General features: G+C 44.6%; 1 protein-coding gene across 1 annotated transcript in view; it reads left to right on the forward strand.

Moving 5' to 3' along the window:
* The window catches only part of PHKB (phosphorylase kinase regulatory subunit beta), a 1,466,493-nt gene that overhangs the window by 1,184,920 nt on the left and 258,262 nt on the right, over positions 1 to 23,311 (forward strand). Inside the window, exon 18 of the mRNA XM_085637773.1 lies at positions 12,714 to 12,818. Coding sequence (XP_085493899.1) covers positions 12,714 to 12,818 — 105 coding nt within the window. The remainder of the gene's footprint in view (positions 1 to 12,713; positions 12,819 to 23,311) is intronic.

Genomic DNA, 23,311 nt, shown 5'->3' on the forward strand with positions numbered 1-23,311 from the left:
CACTGTCTTTGATGTTCAGGGGTGTCTTTGCTGGCTCAGTGATAATCTCACCATGGTTGGCAAGGCAGTTCTCTGAAGCATTTCTTCATATTTCTCTCCAGGCTAAAAGCCATCTGATTGCTATGTCAACCTTTAAACCCCCTTTTCCTTTTTCCTGCCCAATTCTGCTGCCCAATAGTTGTATATATTGGCAGTACAGGAGCCTTTGCAGTGTTAGTTGGAAAGGACAAAGACCTACGAGTCTAAGGTTTTTTTAAAAAACTTTATTTTGATTTGTAAGCAACCATACATAGAATGACACATGAGTAATTGGGTTGGCACAGTTCAACCAGAGTCATGATGTACAAAATAATGAGCCACATGGGAAATAAGCAGTGTGTCAGTAATGCAGTCAAGGAGCATAACAATAGAAGCAGTATATACATGTTTTGAGTATGCCTTATGCACAGACATCAGCCCCTCGCCACCCACCGGTAGAGCAACTACACTTGTGCGCCTCACAGCCGAGGCGGGCAGCAAACACAGCCATGCAAGTCAGGCTCTTCTCCAGTCTGCGCAACTCATTGCATAAGGCATGTATTGAGGAATCTCAAGATCCCACGCTACCTAAAGGGCTGCCAGCTAATACCCCTCTTCATCAGTTGGCGCCTCCTCACTAGATCGAGCCAGAAAGGTCTGATATTACCCACATATATCTTTCGGACTGCTTCAGACGGGTAGCAATTCACGGTAAAGATCTGAATATGTATTGTTGAATGCCTTGTCCACATGCCAGTCCTTCAGAGTCGGAAGCGACTCTTTAGCCCAGCACATCGCTATTCTGATCCTTGCAAGCAGAAAGCCAATTGCCACCAGCCGCCTCGAAGTGTTTTGGACATCTGTCATAGCCCAACAGCGCCAGTAAGAGTGTCCACTCGATGCGCTCACCAGTAATCTCTCCAAGCTCCGCCAGTTCTGCTTGCCAAAACGCTGCACTCCCGAACAATACCAAGCCACTTGGTTGAATCCCGCCTCCCCGTTGCTGCATCTATGACAACAAAATATATATAATATATAATAATATATATAATTACCCTGTTAAGATATTTGAAACTCAGTAACCTGTGATGGCTATTCAAAGAAATGCACTTCATTAGGGCGCAACAATAGGCCTACTGCTTGTCACTGATAGTGATACCCAGGACTCTCTACCAAACAAGCCTAACTATTGTGATTCCCGGCCGCCATGACACTTGTGCGAACGCATAAAGTTTTGCTATTATGTGATACGGTGCAGTCGTTTGTAACAAATTAATTTACTCTTGCAACTCTGGGAATTCAAGTAAGTCCTTCCGAAGGATGTCCCGCATTGTGTGTCGGGCCTTATGGGGCAGTTCTTTTTAATACAGATAGTATCTGCAGGGCCAGACTTAAATATCACATGGGTTGACCCTCGCATTAGATATTGTATTTAAAATCTTATCATTCTCTACCTGGTTATTCCATTGCCTGTTTACAGAGGTAAGGCTACAGCAACAATCCTCCTGTTAATAAAGCAGTCGATCCCTCAGGGAGACATTATCTTTAAGATTGTTATCCACATTAGGGGCCAAATGTACGACCTGTTTTACCAGTCACAAATGGCCCAATATGCATTCGCGACCAGTAAAATGCATTTTCCTATGAACCAACCCTGTTTTGTGAGTTGGTAACCTATTATAGCGTCGCAACATTAGGTTTGTGAGTCGCTATTAGGAAAGGGCATCCCTTTCTAATAGCGAGTCGTACTGGTATGTATGAATGTTTTGTGCCTGGGAATGCGGTTGCAAACATTTGCATATTACAACCAATTTCAAATTGGTGGTAAGCAATGCGCAAACAGGAAGGGATCCCCGAGGGACCCCTTCCCCTTTGTGAATGGGGTGCCAACATTTTTTCAGAGCAGGCAGTGGTCCCACGGACCATTGAATGAAAAGAAAACTATTCATTTTCATTTCTGAAATGCATCACATATTTCTTTAAAGAAAACGGGCTGCATTTAAAAAAAAAAAAAGCTGCTTTATTTAAAAAGCAGTCACGGACATGGTAGTCTGCTGACCCCAAGCAGACCACCATCCCTGTGAGTGCCGGCCATTCCCAATAGGTCGCATATTGCGACCTGCCTTATGAATGTTAATGAGGCAGGTCCCTTGCAACCTATTTGAGAATCGCAAACAGTGTCTGAGACACTGTTGTACATCAGGTTTTGTGACTTGCGAATTGTGAGTCACTAAAAATTGCAATTTGCAAGTCGCAAACCCTGAGTGTTGTACAGGTGGCCCTTATTGAAGGTGGTGTAGGGTAATGTCAAGAATCTTTTTAGTTGAGAGGAAAGTGATTGGTTTTATTTCTTAAAGGAACTTCTCCCAGTTTTTGTATCGCTTGCTGTCCTACATATCCGGGAATACATTATGCGAAATCCATCGATGGAGGAGGAAAAGATCATGTAAATGTAATGGTACTTTTCCTTCACCATTACTCCACAGTGTGTTGGGCATTTTGATGCGGTAATGCATTCGAGGAAAGATACCCAGGAGTACAGGTACGTATATTTTCCTTGCAACAAGGAGTCTTTGGCAATTTCATTCTAGTCCATAATTAGATGTTCAATACAAGTGGGGCTCTTAAGGGATGCCAGTTATTGTGGGAGCGAAGCCAAGCTCAATACTTATAGTCCCGCCCTCAGTTACAGGTGAGAAGTTGAGGGTCTAAGACAGCAAGTCCATAGTAATCCTTTCTGCCATGATAACTTGGAGATGTTACAAACTGCTAAGTGCCCGCTTTACGTTACAAATACTTTAAGTGGACTTTTTGAGAGAAACCATTTTCTTATAAATGATATAGCTTAGAGCGCGATTTAGTCCACTTTATAAAGCCCAGTGTGTCTGTGAAGATAAATATTGCATTAGGTGGAAAAGCAGCTACGCGTAGTGTACACTATTTTGCTTTAAATTTTCATGTTACGGTTAGCCAGATGACTGCACAAGATGTGATCTTGATGGTCTATGCTGCCACACTCCTCTGTAAATTATGAAACTAGGTCATCATGCTTTCCTTACAACCTAATGCCAGTTGTGGAGTGAAGCCTTCTGTGTGTATTCCTCTGCCCCTTCTTTTCAGCATACATAAGTGTGTGGAACCAAAAAGAATACTATTTATAATTCTATATCTGTGATGCTTCACCCTTCTATGCTCTCCTTAATCATCCGTTTCATCTGATCCAAGCATAGAATACCTAAGGCAACCAGAACTGGGAACGTCTTAAAAATACTTACGTCCGGCATACACCTAGTTAGGAATCGCAAATAAACATTTCCACTTTGATCAATGAAGAATAAACAGACGGCCCTTATGTTATGTGCCACTCACCAGACCATACTCTCCCTGTGGGGCACAGATAGATCTCCTGAACCTAGACTTGCTCTACCGAATCTGGAAGTTACTGGGGTTGTAAAAACAGACTGTGCCTCTTGATCAAAAGGAGGAGCCAGTGGCGGTTGGTGACGGCAAAAAATGGTGAGGCGAGTGGGCGACATAAACACAATAAAAAAAATCAAATAAACTAAAATATTGAAAAATGAAAAAAGAAAAGGTTCACTCACCTTAGCCTGTAGCATGTCCTCCATGTTCTTCAGTCCCAGGCTCCAGACTCCTCTGAGTGCGAGGTCCCACAGGTCCTTATCCAATCCAGACACTGCTCTCATGCTGTTAAGCAGCATGAGTGAAGCGTCTGGATTGGCTGGATCAGGCTGCTTCAGTGCCCCGAAGGGCACTGTAGGCCGATGCTTGCTCTCCAGCTGTCTAAGACAGTTGTGTTGCATAGTTTGAACTGCGCACGTTGGTTTGGCTGTAGCAAGGTTGCCGACCAAACCAACATGCTCTATTCAAAGTGAAGGGCCACTCGTCATTGCTGCCAATCAGCAGCAATGACACAATGGCCCCGCCCCGTCCTCCCCGTTTGGCAGAAAGCTGGAAAAATAAAGTGGTAATGAAATCCTTTTATTACCTTTTTATTTTTCCAGCTTTCTGCGCAGCAATATGTGGGGTTGGGGGAGGCGAGACTCCTATGGAGAAACGGCCCCTGGGAGGAGGCCTTCCAAGAGGTGTGGTTGCTTTTTTATAGCAATGTGGTCTATAGAGTTCACTGAATTAACATGCCCTGGGCAAGGTCGGACTGGCCTATGGTGTATTCTCGCAGTGGCCGATGGGTTGGTCTGACAGATCAGTATGTGGCCCGTTTATTAGCATTATGTGGGCCTGTTTTATTGCCAGGTGGGATGATTTTTACTGTTGATTTCCCCGATATTATCGAAAACATTTCCTGCAGCAAACACAAAGGCATGCAGTATCCTATTCACTGCAAATTATCCATACAGTGGATCTTTGCAAGTTAAAAACTAGCTTGATTTGAAAATGTAGGCCACTTTTTAGTTCTCTGTTTCGCCAATACAGGCAACTTATATTTTTGTGCCTGGGCCTTTTTTTTGTCCCAGTCCCACCCTGGCCCTGAATACCTACAAGTCTTATGTATCACAGTCTAATGTAGAATCCATGCACATGGACACTGCTGAAAGAAACACGTAGTGATAGATTCCTTACCTTAGAATTACCCCCAGGCGTCAGACTGGATCCGGAAAGTTTTCATCAGCAGTACCCCTGCCCGTCATCGTGTGGCTCCGCGTGCGTCGTTGGCGTCTAGATGACGTCGCTGGAGCTACTTAGACGCTCCCACGTGCGTTGATGTCAGTTCTTTCTTTTTCCACGCCAGTAAGCGCAGATCCGGGAAGTCATTTTTGACGGAGTTTTTTTAGGCCTTTTGTCTCTTTTTTTTCCCAGGAAGCACTTGCAGCACTGCTGGAAAGAAGGCAAATTTCACTTTTCTCTGACACTGAACTCCCTCCCCATTGTCCTGCTACACAGCAACACGTCTCTCGCACTAGGTGACATTGCATTTTGGGGAAAAATGAGCAGCTAAAGATGGAGAAAAGTGGAAGGCCATAAATGAAAATAAAATTCCCTTTCGTCTCTAAAGAAATAAACCAGGCTGCTGTCACTCCTTTGCCTTAATGCATATATTGCATCACCTGGCTTGTATTCCATCACCATCAGTTAATCTGTTGACTTTCTGACTATCCCTTCTGCTGAAACAAATTTTATTTGCCCTGCTTTGTGGTAGAACGATTCATGATAGTCCAAAACCTGCATATCTGAAAGAAACACGTAGTGATAGATTCCTTACCTTAGAATTACCCACCGGCGTCAGACTGGATCTGGAAAGTTTTCTTTAGCAGTACCCCTGCGTGTCGGTAGGCGTCGTCGTGCGGCTCCATTTGCGTCGTTGGTGCCGGGATGATGTCGCTGGAGCTACTTAGTCATGCCCACGCGCGCTGACGTCAGTTCTTTCTTTTTTTGCGCCAGCAGGCGCAGATCCGGAAGACCAAGCACCCCCAGTCATTTTTTGACTGAGTTTTTTTCAAGGCCTTTTGTCAAATTTTTTCTCGATTTGATTGACTTCTGGTGTCGTAGGGATGCCCGGGTTTAAGCACTGTGGGGACTGTCACCACATGATGTCGGCGACGGACCCACACCGCGTGTGTCTCCACTGCCTGGGGTGCGACCACGACTCCAAGTTGTGCCCCGAGTGCCGGGCCATGGCGCCGAAGACTTTGCGGGAGCGGTCCCGAAAGTTGCTGGAAGTCCGGCAGTCTGCTCCGCGCTGCTCAAGGTCCTAGTCCTGTGGGAGGTCGAGGGACCAGTCGCGGAGCCGTCCCCATCATTCTTCTGGATCTAAGTCTTCGCACTCTGGGTCAGGTAAGTCGAAGCATTCCAAAAAGAAGTCAAAGAAGCATCGTCGTCCATCGACTTCCCCTTGCCCGTCGCGGCTGAGGGGGCAGGTGGTGCAACCCCCGCGGTTCCGGCGGAGCCTGCGACGTCGCCGGTCTACCCGCCCTTCCCAGGTCCGTCGGCGACACCTACCCAGGTGCAAGAGTTTCTTGCTGCCATAGCCTGACGCTTTGGGCCGTTTGGCCCCGCCTGTGCGCCTACGGGCCCCGCAGGCCAGACAGAGGGTCCTGTCCTTCCCGGTGGCTCCGGCTAAGCAGGACCCCCTGGGATCCGGGATCGGACCCCGGTCAATGCCAGTTGACCTTGTAACTCCTCCACTGACGTTGACCCCACTGGCACCACCTCTGACGTTGCCCGTTCCTCAGGACGACGTCGTCCCCAGTTTCAGCCCTGAACCAGACACGGTGCCGATTCAGACGCCGATTGGGCCATTTTTTGTTATGTCCGTCCTCCGTATTTTCAGCCTGTTCCACAGACCTCGGAGGAAGGGGAGGACTGGGAGGGGTCTGAGGACCCTCACACACAAGACTGTGCTTATGACCCAGACTGGGCAGAGGATTTGGGGGGATGCCAGTGGTCTTGACACCTCACCTGACCTTGGCATGCTCTCTCCTCCTACCGTGGCCACGGAGGAGGGAGCCAGTTACGCAGTGGTGTTGGGTCGGGCAGCCGAGGCCCTCCACCTCGAACTCCCTACAGTGGCCGTCTGGACTAACCTCCTGACAGAAGTGCTCCAACCGGCGGCGACCTCTTCGGAGCCCTTGCTGCCCTTTAATGAAGCACTGTCTAACGTTCTTTTGGGCACCTGGTCCAGGCCCAACACAGGGGCTCCTGTGGACAGGAACGTGGCCCGACGCCATTGCCCGGCTCCGGGCGACCCCTTCTTCCTCTCCCAACACACCACTCCTAAGAGCTTGGTTGTCCAAGCCTCTGCGTCCCAGAGCGCATTCTCTTCCGCACCTCCGGATAAGGAATCCAAGAAGCTGGAGCAGCATGGCAAGAAGCTGTTTTCATCTGCCAGCCTATGGCTGCGGTCGGTGAACACTGCATGCCTCTTGGGCCGTTATTCCAACTCTGTGTGGGACACGGTTGCGCAGGTGCTGTCTAGCTGTCCGGATGAGGCCCAAACAGTACTCACCCAAGCTATTGCTGCTGGGAGAGACGCAGCTAAGTTCACCATCTGTTGTGGGCTTGACGCCGCCGACTCGCTGGGCAGGGCGATTTCCACGACGGTGGCGCCTAGGCGCCAAGCCTGGCTGAGAACAACTGGCTTCTCGGAGATGTCAAGAACACTCTGATGGACATGCCCTTTGATGGCATTTGTCTTTTTGGCAATAAGGCAGATAGTGCGCTGGAGCGCTTTAAGGACTCACGGGCTACGGCCAAGTCCTTGGCCCTGTCGGCCACTCGGCCTCCTCCGCCTTCTGCCTTGCTCTCCTTTCGTGGCCACAGAAGGGGTGCCCCACTACGTTCGCAGGGCCGCAGGCCGGCGCAGCAACAACAGCGCTGCAGTGGACATGGGAACGGTCGAGGCGGTTTAGTGGGCCAGCAGGGGGGTCAGTCCACCTCCACCCCCACAGCATCCACTGCAAAGCCTTCCTAGTTCGACCTTTCAGGCCCATCAAGCGCCAGTGACAGGCCGAATTCGCCATCATCGCCCCCACTGACGCAACATCACTTCGGACAATTTGGTGCTGCAAATTGTCCGAAGGGGCTACTCCCTCCCCTTCGAGACTTCCCCTCCAGCCATGCCACCTCAATACCACCGCATGTCGGGGGACCATCTTGCGCTTCTTCTGCAGGAAGTCACGGCCCTCTTGGCCAAGGGGGCCATCAAGCGCGTTCCTCGACCATAAGTAGGTCGTGGTTGTTATTCCCACTACTTTCTGGTCTCAAAGAAGGACAAGGGTCTGCGTCCTATCTTAGACCATCGGAACGTCAATCGCTTCCTCCGGAAGGAGAAGTTCAAGATGCTAACACTTGATCAGGTCTTGTCTGCCCTAGACCCGCAAGATTGGATGGTGGTGTTGGACTTGCAGGACTCTTACTTTCATATTCCTGTCCTGCTGGCCCACAGGCGTTACCTGCGTTTCACGGTAGGCCACGAGCATTTTCAGTTCACCCTGCTCCCTTCTGGCCTTACCAGCGCCCCTCTGGTGTTCACGAAAGTGATGGCGGTTGTCGCAGCTCATCTGCGCAGATCAGGGGCCCCAGTCTTCCCCTATCTCGACGACTGGTTGTTGCAGGTGGGCTCGCCCCAGGCAGTCGTCTCCCACCTCCAGACTACGGCACCTCCTGCATTTGTTGGGGTTCTCCATCAACGTGTCGAATTCGCACCTGATTCCCTCTCAGAAGCTCCTCTTCATCGGAGCGGTTCTGGATTCGGCGCAGTTTCAGATTTATCCTCCCGAGCAGCGAGTCCGGGATATTCAGGCTATGATTCCGATCTTTCAGCCTTTATCCCGGGTTTTGGTCAGGATGACCCTCCGGCTACTGGGCCTGATGGCCTCCTGCATCCTGTTGGTGGATCATGCCAGATGGCATATGCGGGCTCTGCAGTGGGACCTGAAGTTCCAGTGGGCACAACATCAGGGCAACCTGTCTGATCATGTCCAGATATCGGAGGGCTCTGCACAACAATTGCAGTTGTGGCTCACTTATCGCGATTGGGTCAATGGCAGATCCCTCTCCTTTCCCCAACCGTAACACACAGTGGTGACGGACGCGTCCCTTCTGGGATGAGGCGGCCACATGGAGGAGGTGGAGATCAGAGGACTCTGGTCTCCGACAGAGTGCCGGCTCCATATCCACCTTCTGGAGCTTCGGGCGATCCGATTTGCACTGAAAGCATTCCTTCCTTCTTTCAAGGGGAGAGTAGTGCAGGTGGCTGGAACATCAGGGCATTTTCCTGGTGGTTCAATACCTGGCAGGTTCTCTGAACGCCAGGGCGGACGAACTCAGCCGCCGGTACATGATGGATAACGAATGGCGTCTGCACTTGGACGTGGCGCAAGGTCTCTTTCAGCAGTGGGGAGAGCCTTGGTGAGATCTATTTGCCACCGAAGAGAACGCGCAATGTCATCAGTTCTGCGCTTTGGAATTTCCAATGCAACGCTCGCTAGGCGACGCTTTTCGTCACGAGTGGAGTTGCGGTCTACTATACGCCTTTCCGCTTATACCACTTCTACCTAGAGTGCTAAAGAAGATGAAGCGTGACTGGGCCCAAGTCATTCTTGTGGCTTCGGACTGGGCGCTAAGAGTATGGTATCCCGAGCTACTCAGCATGGCTATCGATCCCCGGATCCGACAGCCTCTTCAGGAGGATCTTCTGTCGCAGCAACAGGGGATGTCTTCCACCCGAACCTGTCCAGTCTCCACCTCCTTGCGTGGAGATTGAGCGGCGGCAGTTAATGTCTTTTGACCTGCCTTCCGAGGTTTGTGATGTAATCTTGGCATCCAGGCGTCCCTCCACTAAGACGGTATACGCCTGTAAATGGAATAAGTTTGTGGCATGGTGCACTGCAAAGGCTGTGGATCCCCTTTCTACCCCTTTTTCAGAGGTCCTTATATTCCTTCTTTATATTCCTTCTTTCTTTGGCCCAGCAGGGCTCTCCTCTGGGCACTATCAAGGGTTATCTCTCGGGCCATTTCAGCCTTTTAATAGCTTCCAGATCAGCCTTCCCTTTTCAAGTTCCCTGTTGTAAATAGATTCTTAAAAGGCATTACTCATCTTTTACCTCCTGTTCCTTTCATAATGCCTCAGTGGGACTTGAACCTGGTTCTGACATATCTGATGTGTGCTCCCTTTGAGCCACTTCACAACTATTCGTCTTCTCACTTTAAAGACAGCTTTCCTGGTGGCCATCACCTCTGACAGAAGAGTGAGTGAGCTCCAGGCTCTTTCTTCTAAACCTCCTTTTCTCTCTGTCAATCTGGACAAAGTGGTTCTAAGGACCTGTCCATCTTTTCTGCCGAAGGTTGTCACTGTCTTTCACATCGGGCCGACCATCACTTTGCCTCCCTTCTTTCCGCCTCCGCATCCCTCGAAAGAAGAGAGGCTCCACTGTCTGGACCGAAAAAGGGTGCTCTCATTCTACCTAAATCGCACACAACAGTTCCGGGTGGATGACCAGCTCTTTGTTGGCTACGTGGGCGCCAAGAAAGGTCGGGCTGTGCACAAGTGAACCATCTCTCGGTGGGTCGTTCTGTGCATAAAGGCTTGTTATTCTTTGGCTAAAAAAGAGCCTCCGGTGGGGCTGCGCGCCCATTCTACTAGGGCGACGGCAGCCACTACTGCTTTGGGATGGAGAGTTCCCTTGCATGACATCTGTCAGGCAGCTACATGGGCCTCGCTGCACACGTTTACCAAGCACTACTGCCTGGACAGTCCGGATAGACGGCTTCTTTGGCCGTTCTGTTCTCCAGGACTTTCTGGTGTGATCTTGGTTCGCAGACCCACCACCGGGGTTGGTATTGCTGGGGTATCTATTCTAAAGTAAGGAATCTTGTGTATCTTTCAGATGCACACGTTACTTACCTTTGGTAACTATATATCTGTAAGAAACATTAGTAGTGATGGATTCCTTACCGCCCCACACATCCTCCCCGTTCTGCGAACTGATTTCTAGGGTTAAGGTCATCCCTTCCAGGGCCCTATTTTCATGGCACCAGTGGTCAGTTTCTTGCATGGCTCTGCGTTCCTGGCACGGAAAGTCTTGTACAGAACTGACGTCAGCGCGCGTCTTAGTAGCTCCAGCGACGTCATCCCGGCGCCTACGACGCACGCGGAGCCGCACGGCAACGCCTACTGACGCACAGGGGTACTGATGACGAAACCTTTACGGATCCAGTCTGACGCCTGGGGGTAATTCTAAGGTTAGGAATCTGTCACTACTAATGTTTCTTACAGATATATCGTTACCGAAAGTAAGTAACTCGTGCTTTGGGGTTAACGTTAAGGTACAAATATGCTGGCAATCTTTATGGAATCAAAAGCGAGAAACCCCTTATGCCACCATATGTGTGCAGAAGTTGGATGGAGGGAAGGTTTAAAGGAGTTGTTTCTTCTGTTTATCACCTCTAGTCCAGCCCCCGGGTGGTAGGTGTGGTTACATGTTTTAATTCTTTTACGTGCAAAACTTAATAAAACCAAATTGATCCTAAAAATGCCTGTCAATGTTTAGATTTGAGTTCAGATGGGAAAGAAAGCTTCTCATATTTACCAAATACACTTGTCTTTTTTTCAACTGGCAGCCAAGTCTGTGTAATAGTTAGAAATGTTCATGGATTGTTGAAAAAGGGGTCTCGCATCCGACAGAACCTGCATTTCTCCTCTTATACTAATATCTTTCTCCTAAATACATGTCCAGATACGGCTAGACAGAACGGATACATTTTTCCATTACGTTGTGGCAAAAACAGCTCTATAGCCCATTGCAATTGAAAAGGTTCTAATGGGTAATAACATTTACATACCATATTAAGATGATGAAATTTAAAGGCAAACTCTAAAATGCAACTATTCTTCAAATACTTTACACTCATGGTCATCCAGCGAGATCTTTTTTGGTTGTATAGCTTCACAGTAGTTTAAACAAAGTTTAAGAAAACATCCATTCAACATTTGGGCATAATTGGAAGCCGGGTCTTGCTCCTTAAGGTTCTTCAGGATCAGGTTCTCCGGTTATGCAGGGTCTCCATCAAATGTAATGACACCTGTACCCCCAAAATAATGGTGCCATATCACATTACTTCTGATGTGTGAGAATTGAGCTCATGCAAGGCTTAGTGATGTTATCTAGGAATCCTAACTTTTTAGGGATATATCTGACTTTTTCCAAATCGGTTTTGTAACCAGCCTGCTACACAACCAAAAAAATCAGAGGTAAGTTTTATTGTACATCTAATTGCTGCTAAAGATAACATCTCAAAACTTCACGAGATAGACTCATTGTGCATCTAGTTCAGGGATGTTCTTGGTAGATCGAAGTGGGCAGGGTCCTGGCCAGGTCTTCAGGGTAATCTCGATCTTTGTAAATTCTTTGCAGTTAGAATCTTGCATGGGTATTTATCTTTTGTGGCTATCCTGAAATCTGGTTTGGATCACACAGCAAGTAGTGATATGAGATTATACAATTGAGATAGTTCAAGTTATAACTCAATGATTTTGGTTGTTGGTTTAATATTTTTTAATGTAAATTATAGAATATGTTGTTACTTTCATAAGAGTGGCGGCTCACAATTGTATGAGTGTATGGCACCTGCTGTATCGGTATCATTAGTTATTTTTATTCATTAATAAATGTATTGAACACCATCGGTTCTTAACCTTATGTTTTCTGTGGACCTCCCCTGAATCATTGTTGGTATCTGGGGACCCCTACAGAGTCATTATTAGAAGCCAGGGACCCCCGGCTTAAGCAATTGTTATGATTTGGACCTCAAAACTATGCACAAAAGTACAAACACGTGTATACACCAAGCAACTGCTCAAATATTGAAATATCATGTGTAGTTCACAATCAAATGTAGAAAAAAGGTTTCACATTTTAAATGTAATGTCCTTATTTGTATACACGTTGTTAATTTTAATATTATTTAATTTTGTTGAACAGTTCTGGACCCCTTTAGTAGGCTTCGTGGACCTCCAGGGGGCCTCGGACCAGTTTATAAGAACCACTGTTGTGCACCATTGTTAGTTTGATTATTACATACGTTTGCCTAATAAAGTGAAGTACCCATGTTTGATATTCTGCTAACAATGTATTGCCTTTTTTCTTTTTTGTGAGGGTGTTTTTATTTGTCAACTGTTTTGCATATCTGAAAACAATGTAACTTTTTTGTTTTTATAGATTTATCGAATTCTCGGAAAGACGGTGGTTTGCTACCCCATTGTTTTCGATTTAAGCGACTTCTACATGTCTCAAGATGTCATGCTGTTGATAGATGACATAGTGGTAAATTTTAAGTTATTGATTTAAAAGCAGTTTTAGCAACATATTGACTTGCAAAATGTGTACTTACATGTATTAACAAACAACAACAATTAAATATTAGAGCCTAGGGAAACAGCTATTTCTTCCAGGCTCAGGCTCGTCCAGCTTAAGATACTTCACAGAATATACCTTTCAGGGCCGACGCTAGTGAAAATGGGCTAAAGGACTGACGCAGATTGCATCATAGAATGTGGGCAAGAAGGCATGTTCATACACATGCTCTGGGAATGTCAAGCAATCCAGGAATACTGGGTGAGGGTGACAAGGTGTATGACAGAAGCGATCGATGGGAGTTACGACTGATTACAATATAAAGCTGTGTCTTTTAAATATCTGGGGCCCCACTGACTTAAATACCAAGGAGAAAATATGGTGTCATTGGGGATGATGATTGCTAAGCGGAATATTGCAAGGCTGTGGGGGGTGCAGGAAAAGCTGTCCTTGAGTCTTTTGGAGAATAATATGGACCACTGTATGTTTACCGAAAAAACAGTATATGTATCAAGAGGCTGCCCCAACAAGTGGACACAGATATGGCACAAATGGAACACCTACAGGGGGGAGATCTGCGAACCGCTGCTGGCTAGACATGGGCACATTTTAGAGTCACATGCTCCCAGTGCGACATGAGGTGCAATGTATTACTCTTGTTAGTGAAAAACATACATAGTCGGATTACTGTTAATTGATGCACTGCCGACAGGTTTGCTGGTACATTGTTTTTACCTGCGATACCTTGTTCTCAATAAAAAGAAACATAAAGAAAAGAAAGAAAAAAAATTAAATATTAGAGCCAATAAACCACACACACAGAATACAACAGGTTCTAACAAGATTATGACACACTCTGCTGAGTTATGAAAAGGTCTTTTAATTCCTTGCCAGAACAGTCTTCCTTGTGTACACCAAAGAAAGTTATCTGTTGAATCTAAAGCAAGACGAGTAGTGATGCTATTGTACTGTGTTTACCGAGTAGACAGAGGGAGCCAGAATAGATAAGTAGGCATGGCTTTGCTGCCACTGTGTTCCTGGCACTGATTTTTCCACCTCTGGAGCCAGGAGTCACAAATCAGTGCCAGGGGTCACAAGAAGCAACCTAGGGCCTTAAATGACATGCATGTTAATGGAGCGGCACTTTGAGAACAGAAAAACGTTGCTGGATTGCGGGTGGAGTCTTGGCAGGTAGGGGCTGAAATGATGACATTGTTTTGGTTCCGGGGTTTGAACATCTTTTACAGACACTTGATGAAATCTGTATCAGTTGCAGTTTGTTTACCTCACAAATGCACAAACACAATCCTATTACCACCAAGAGCGAAGTGCAATATGCTTTGGGAATCGCCAGGCATTGGCTCCCTGTACAGGGCGGCTGATGATCCTCATATAAAGTGAAGTGTGGCGATGCTTTGAATATGTAAGATCTGGCATCTCTCTGCATCGTTCGAGCAGGACATTACACTCAGGGGGGGGGGGGGGACAACTTCTCGATACCCCAATCTATGTGATCTAGGGGTGTTCTTTTCCAACTCAACCTAAATCTACCATGATCTTATATCATGCAAGATCGGAGTAATGTAACTCTTCTCTTGGACAGTAAACTTACACACATTATAAAAGGTCAAGGAGGTGACTTGGGTGTAGTATCCCAGTCTGTCAGTGTATCTGGCTCCGTATTTGTGTGTTTTAATTCTTTCAATAGATAAAGCTTCTTGTTGCGTTAACAGCTTTCGTGGAAATCAATTATTTTAAACAATCATTGTACAGTTGGGGGTATCATACCCTAAGGAATTGATATGTGAATATCTAGAGGATTATCATTGATGGAAGCGTATTGTAAAAAGGTCCAATCAGACCTATGTGGCTACAGGTGATTCCAGAATGCATCCTTTCTAACCTACCCCAAGACAATCATTTCCCAAACATTTATATGATCTTTTCTGTTCACTATTTTATACTTGGTGGTCCATTTTCTTATGTGGAATCTCTTTTCTTAGGTTAGAAAATTTTCATTGCTCCTCGTTAGACGGACTGATTCTTTAAGTTACAAATGTGATAGTCACAGTTGCTTCTTCAGCTGGCATTTACTCTATTTACCAGTAGAAGCCTGTCGCTGAGAGTGGCGGGGCCCTCACCCTCTGCCCTTTTCCGACGCATGAAGAGTGTCTGTCAGGCTGAGCAAAGGTCAGCCTGACAGGCACTCTTAATGTACGGGTCAGGCATCCAGGCACTGTACATGCACTAAAGGAGCAGGCTTCTGGCTGTCTGTGCGAAAACTTGCCAGGCTGAAGATTTCACAACCCCATTGATATGATCTCTCCAGCCTAGCAAAGTATTTCTGTGAGCCATGATGGGGGGGGCGGCGTCACTAACGACTTGGAGCTGGGTGCTTCAGATTTAAGCCCTGAAGTGCCCAGGGCTGAGTGTTCATCAGTGATGCTCGTCACAGCATGGGTGGGGTCCGCAAATCTCACTGACCCCATCCCACTCTGATGAGGGAAGGAAAATCTCTCAATGAGAGGAGGAGGCCGGATCAAAGTCTCTCAGTGAGAGGGAACAATAGAGGCTTTCTTGATGCAACCCGAGATGCGGCCAGGTACATTTCTTTTGTAAAGTTGGGTGCGTGCATGTGTGAATGTATGAAAGTTTGTGTGCTTGTGTATGCGTGTATGGTATGAATAGGTGTGTGTATGTTCTGGGTGTGAGTACGTGGGTGCGTGCATGTGCCAGCCCCATCCCTACAGTCCACCACTATTCTTTACAATCTTTATTAAAACTACTCCGCATTCTAGAATCCCCTCCCACCTGTGGCCAACCTCTGTCTTGATTTCTTTTTTGAGAGATTGACAAAGATTTCAGAATTCGGTTCTTCAGTGAAGTAAGGTTCTGGGTTAGGAATCACCAAGAGGTTTATCCAACTATTAAACTTAATAATCCTGTCTGAATTGAAGACCAATTGAAGATTCGCAGGGAATAACTTCTAATCCTCTATAACTCTGTTTGATGTAACTCTCAAGTCAGTGTGCATTTCCATTTCAAAGGGCTACGTCTCGCTGAAGCTGGAACAGAGAAGATTGTGGTAATTTTCAAATTGATGATGAACTTCAAACACTTCACCGCGAAGAAAAGGTCAATTAAAGTATAATCAACTATTGAGGCACAATTCCAGATTTGAAAAATACCCGTACTGAGGGCCATACTCCTCTTCCATTATGTTCAGTAAATTCATGCTGTTGAGGTGAAGATGCAAAAGTGTGTGGCTTCCAGGGCGGGATGTCCAGCAACTGTAGGAAGAGGAGATCGCTACCTTGAGGTCCGAATTCGTGCCAGGACTATCATGCATTTAAGTTTATATATTGTAAAGCAGATTAATTTTATGTCTGGCTTTGCTTTGGACATTTTGAAAGCTACTTGGCTGGGCGTGTAGCTAGGACATGACCAAGTTGCCGCTCCATGCTTGAGATCCGTAAAATATCACAACCCCCATGCCCGTACTGCTACGCAGATGGCCCAATGATCTGCAGTACCCTATGGGAATCCTCGATGACAGTGAACAGCAATGGGGATACCAGTTAGGTGACTTTGCTGAAACAGAGACTTTTAGTGTCTCTGATTCCTCAGATGCCTGCAACAGACGGAAGGCTGGCTCCTCCCCAACCCCCCCCCCGCCAACTCTGACAGGTATTCACAGAGATCTGAGTGTATGACCAAGCAAAACCAGGCCAATTTACTTTTCTTCCGAAGTGCCCCCCCCCCCAATACCATGCATGGGGCTCTTTGGAGATGAAAATTCAAAGCTATTGGTGCCAAATACAACCTAGTTGCAACCACTAAAGGCCATTATTTTCTGACTTACTCCAGTGACGTTAACTACCCTTTTCATGTTGAGCCACATGTCATCAAAATCCAGGACTTCTCAGGTCCTATTTTCTGAGACAATGACCCAATATAATATATTACAAAAACAGAGGCACTTAAGATGGCTGACAAGACTGTGGACACAATCCTCAAAGAATATTCTGCCATCAGCAGCACCCTGGCTAAAATGGACAAAAAAGCAATGACTTGGCTATAGAAATGAAATCAGTAGGGACTGATATATTGACATTCCAAGAACGGGTAGATGTGGTAGATAACAGACTTGATGAGGTGGAAACAAATATGACTAAAGCCTTGTCTTGGGGTCAGGAGAGTGGATTCCTCAATCAAAAGGTCACTTAGTTAGAGGATCGAGGTAGGATGTATAATTCATGCATATATGGAGTGTCCGCAACAGAGAAAATGATTGTCCTCTTGACTGATTTGCTGTAGCGATTTTGTAGTTTAGAATTCACACAGCTGCTTGATTCGCAGCAGGCTCACTTCATCAAGAAACTGCAGGCGAATTCCATTGCAGAATCACTGCCAATAATCGCTTGAAACTTACAACATCAACACTCAAAAACCATACTCTTGACAGGAAAAAGAAAAAAACAATACACGTAGGAAGGTCATCCAGTCTTTTTCTAATTTGATTACTCATCTGAAACCAATTTTTTTCCTTTTATTAACTTAAGCTGAAATCAAGAAAAAGAGATGACAATTAAATCAGATATGGAAAAAAAATCAATCCTAACCAAAGTTTTGAAAGAAACGATAACTTCTTCCCAGAAGAAAATGAAAAAAAAGAGAAAAGAAAAACAGGAGGGCATTTATCATAGGGCTATTAAAGAGAATATCGTAGATGAGCAGCGTCTTGTTACTCCCATAGAAGATCGGTCCAGATCTGATTGAATTTGAGCCAAGAGCGTGGCCCTCTAGCTTTAGCCAAAGCGAGTTCCATCTCGTAGACCTGTCTGAGTAATACCCAGAACTCATTGACACTAGGGCTGACGTTATCTATCCAGACTCTAGCGATGCATAAGCAGCACATGCTGTGATAATAGTTGCCAGCAGACTCGTATCACCAGCCACCTCGCTTCTAATCCCCAGAAATATTTATTTCTCAGTAAGCTGGAGACCCCACTTCAAAACCCGTCAAGGCTTGGACAGTCGGCAAACATATGCCTGTGGTCTTCAGCATAAAGTTGACATTTCGGATAGAATGATTTTTCGGAACATCGGGAGGCCCACTTAGATACAATCTCAGGTGTATAGTACAACATATATACTACCCGATGCTGTTGCAACTTTAAATTGACCGATGCTACCCCTCAGTCTAATACGCCCATGGACTCCTGTATATCCACTACCGTTATTTCAGCCCAGAGAACCCAACTTAATTTAGCAGCGATCTGTAAACTATCGTTACTGGCGTTAGCCAAAAATTTCTGATAGGCTAGACCGATAGCCCCTCGGCCGAAGCATGTATATATTCTGACCAGTATTCCGAACCGGTTCGGCATTGTTAATAACTTTTTGCCTCATGTGAAAGTCTCTAACCTGTAATTATTTAAAAAATATATTTAGCAACAGACCAAACTCATTTAAGCATGGCAAAAGAACGAAACCTCTGTCCATCATACAGTTGACCCAGCTGGGTAATACCCTTACATTGCCAGTCTTTCCCAATACTGTCCTGAAATATTCTAGCCAACATAGGATTACCCCATAGGACCGTGTATTGATGCAACACCGGAAGCCAATATTGCTTACAGATGTCTATCCAGATCCGAATTATATCTTTAACTACCTTAAACTTTACCCGCTTGTAGTAGTTAGGATCAGAAGTCTTATACAGCATAAACCCGACCGAAGAACCGCAGGCTAGCTGATAACATAGCAAAGTTGGGCTTGCGTCCAGCCTGCAGAGCAAAGCACGAATCTGACCGACGAAGGAAGCCCAGTAGTAAAGATTTAAATCAGGGAGCTTGAAAAAACCCCTTATGCATTTAATAATTTCACGGATACCAATTTTAGATGGAAGACGTTTCTCACCCCACATCCCAGACTGCATCAGCAGGACATCATATATGGTCTGCTAGTTCCTGCTTGCATGATCATTACTTCAGATGGGAAAACTAGAGAATCGTTTGATCCAGAAGAACAAGAGACTTTTCTGGACTCCCTTGATGACTCCACAATGAACACCACAGTATTGCAAGGTTCACCAAGTCTTCTAATAGAGATCCTTATTTGGATCCACAGAGGGTACCTGCAAAGCAGATACAGTCAAGTGGCACATAATCGCAGGAATCCGATCAAGCTGTACTGCACCAAATTGTAAGGAATATTAACCAGAGTCAGGGATTTGACATGTTCACCCCTGAAACCATTACCAAACTATCACGCAGAAGAAATTGATTATTAAACTTTATCGTGCCCAGCTTTGGCTAGGGTTGTAGCCTCCACTGGTGATGTACTTTTTTGTTTCGACTTTGATGAGTGCTTAGCTAGCTATTGCCCACCTTCTATTAGTGAGGAGAACCTTGACTGTTACGCTATAAAAGAATTGTTCTATTATCAGCTTGTTGCTTTTAGCATGTCTCTTTTTACATGCCTGAGACTTGGTTGCTCCCGTATATGAAGCTGCTCAAATCAATGGATACCTGCTTTCCCTGGATAGGTCCGGTAAACAGAAGACATGTTTGAGATCACATATATATATATATATATATTCACTCACTGAAAAAAGCATAGGTTTCAGGGACGTTATAGTTAGGAATTGGCATTTAAAAAACCTTAGAAATACACTGAAAAAAACAAAGGTTTCAGGGGCGTTATAGTTAGCTGGACATTTCCCTCGTACAAAACCCTAGAAATTCCCCTGTTATAGTTAGTTCAGCTAACTATAACTCGCGCCTCCGCAATGCACTGCTGATGACGTCACATATTACATCACTCATGACATGGTCAGTGACATCACTGATGACATCACTGATGACATCTCAAATGACATCACTCATGACATCATCCAGTGAATGTGTGTTTTTCGTAAAAGTTTAAATATTTTTATATATTTATAGTGAAAGGCCTATGGAAGAATAAGTGGGTGTATAAGTGTGTGAATGGGTGATTTTCTAGGTATGTAACTGACTCCATAAGTGAGTTATTAAATGTATCTTACTACAGACTAGTGACTAAACTGTGTGAATGTCTGTATGTGTCTGTGTGTTGGTGTATAAGTGGCTGCATGGTTTTGTGAATAGCTATATGAGTGTCTATATAGGTTATTGATTGGTTGTCTGAGTATCTGTATGGGTGCCTGAGTGTTTGTATGGGTAGGGTGTGTGTGACTCTGTGACTAGATGTGTGAGTGGGTGATTCAGTGGGTGCATGTTTTTAAGAGTGCATCTGTGATGGACTGTATGGTTGGGTGAGTGTATGTATAGGTGTGTTAGTGATTGAATGTATATCTCAGTTGTACATGTGTCAGTAACTACATATGTGAAACGCAGTGTATATGTGTGTAAGAGTATATAATTATCTATATGTGAGAGTGTGTGATTTTGGGAGTGGCTGTATGCGCCAGTGCAAGGATATCTGTGTTATGTGCTGTTTGTTTTTCTGCAGGAAGACTCAGAATTTGTTAGTATTTTTATGAGTAAGTGAACTTGAGTGTTTTTAACTGTATAAGTGAGTAAATTTTACTGTGATTAATTATTTGCATGACTGACTAGATATATCAGTACCTCAACGGATGATTGGCGGTGTGCGAGTGTCTATATAGGTGTATAAATGCACAGAGTGACTAAGTATGAGTGACTGTACAGGTGAGTGAGTGGAGATGTATGCAAATTTTGAGTCGGTGTTTCAAAGGTTATATTAGGGTGGGAGAAGATGCACTAATTTATCACATGGATGATGTCATCAGTGATGTCATCAGTGATGTCATTTGAGATGTCATCAGTGATGTCACTGACCATATCATGAGTGATGTAATATGTGACGTCATCAGCAGTGCATTGCGGGGGCGCGAGTTATAGTTAGCTGAACTAACTATAACAGGGGAATTTCTAGGGTTTTGTACGAGGGAAATGTCCAGCTAACTATAACGCCCCTGAAACCTATGGTTTTTTCAGTGAATTTCTAAGGTTTTTTAAATTCCAATTGCTAACTATAACGCCCCTGAAACCTATGGTTTTTTCAGTGAATTTCAAAGGTTTTTTAAATGCCAATTCCTAACTATAACGCCCCTGAAACCTTTGGTTTTTTCAGTGAATTTCAAAGGTTTTTTAAATGCCAACTCCCTACTATAACTTATCTCTAAAGATATCATGTTTAATGATTTTGATTGCATTTCTATATTTTTCAAATTCAGTGTGTCATTTTCGTTCTTTCTTTATTTTTTTAAATACTTTTTTATCATCCTTTTTTAAACATATTTCTTCAATTAATTCTTTTAATAATTAAAAAATATTATTTGAACGTAATGTATTTTTCAAACATATTTTTTTATATTTTTCAAAATATTTTTTCAACTATAAGTGGAAAACTTTATTTTAGATATATATTTTTTTCAATGTTTTTGGATCCGAGCACCCTATGCGCACCGCTCGCGATCCGTACGCGATAGCATCCGCGCATGGGATGCGTTGGGTACGTGTTTAGTGCGCGATCGCTATGTGACCGGTACGCGACTCCCAGCCTATACGCGACACGTTCGATGTACGTAACGTGACGTTTACGCGCTTCCGCGATGCGTCATATGCGTCCGTGACGCGATGGGTGCACGGATCCCGCAAAGTATTTAACATTTAAAAACACATATTTATGTATTGCATGTGAATATTAATTGAACACAAACTCTCAACTAGTCTTAAAACTAATATATTTTGACATCTAATCCTATATTTCTTTTTAATTCAATTTCGCGGATGCGCGCTGGATGCGTGCTGCGTAAGCGCACGATGCGCGGATCCCATGTGACCTGCAAAAAAAAAAAGAGATTTGATTGGTTCATTACACTTCCTGTTCTAACTACTGAAATACCCCACCCATTTCAATCATTCTTCTTTGAGCTTCTTCGGAGAACCATCTCTTTGGACAGAAGAAGATTTTTTTAGACTAAGTATACACTTAGTTCTAACTTTTTGCAACCAAAAATGGCTTCAGGGCAGCAGGCATCACCTGCATCACCTCAAACCTCTGAGGATGAATTTTTGCCGGAGGAACCACACAAAAAATGTTTTGCTTCAGTGGTGTGGAAATTTTTACTTTTCCCGAAGGACAGAATAAGACCAATGCCACCTTGGTCACATGTAAGATTTGCAAAAGAGTCTTATCGAGAGGGGATCCCACCAAGAAATACTCTTGCGGCATGGCAAGTATGATGAAGCACATGAGGAGCCTTCATCCAAACAATCTTGCACGTGAAGAGTGCCGACGCATGAGAGACACTCCTGCGCCATCCATCTCATCGCAGCCGAGCACGTCAAGAGTGCATCCCTCAGACCAAACCTTGGACATCCGTCCTCAATTTCAATTTTTAAAAGTGCTCTGCACTAAGTGCAATAAGACTTTGTGCTATGGCGAGCAGTCAATCGACCTCATTTGCCGCCGGCAGGAAAGTCATATTTGCTAGTTTTTGTTGTTGTTTTTTTTTAACTGTTCCCTGAAGTTCATTGTTTGGTTTCTCCTGTTTTTTTTTTTCCCAGAAAAAACCAAAAAAAACACAACATTGTTAAAAAAAAAAAACCCAAAAAACATAAAAGAATAAAGAAGAAAAAAAAAAGTTCTTTTAAGAACTAACTTTCCTGGTTTAAAAAAAGAGCTAAATTTCTTTGTTAGTGTGTGAAAGTTTAGATGAATGTATGTGTAGTACGTAATTGACTGAATGAATGCATTAGTAGGGTATGGTGAATGTATACGTGCAGAACTATAAGGAAGTGCTGCAGCATCACACAGTAACCTCTTTAACTGCTGTGTGCTGTAGTACTTCCGAAGCACAGGGATGCAACATATGTACATAAATATGTTGCAAATCTATGCTTCTCTCTGCACGGCTGCTTAAACTGCAGCCATTTGCCGACACAGGCACCCTTGCACAATAGTGCAAGGATATCTGTGTCATGTGCTGTTTGTTTTTCTACAGGAAGACACACCTTCCTGTACAAAAACAATGAGAAAATGCATTTTTCTCCTTCAATGTATGCTGAACATTTCAGCATGCATTGAAGAAATAAAAATGGGGAGAAATTAAGACAATTCTCTTTGTTGTGCTTTCCTACACCAGTTGTAGAATGGTGCACCCTTCACACACATATCGAGATTTACGATTTCTAATAAATCTAGACATGTGTCTTGTTCTATGAGTATTAAGTGCAATCATGCACAACAACACTTATAGAACACCCTTTCATCCGAAAGTGGTCTGCATGATGAAGTTATATTTTCATGGAGTATAAAAAGTGCACTGAGTGCCTTTTCCTCTCTTTGAAAATATGAAAGAATATCTTACACAATAACTATGTTACAAAAAGTGACATATTTCCGTTTTTAAATTTCTTTGCGAATGATAGAAGGTAAGCACAGAATTT

Source organism: Triturus cristatus, chromosome 12 (genome assembly GCF_964204655.1).
Source record: "Triturus cristatus chromosome 12, aTriCri1.1, whole genome shotgun sequence".
Lineage (NCBI taxonomy): Eukaryota > Metazoa > Chordata > Amphibia > Caudata > Salamandridae > Triturus > Triturus cristatus.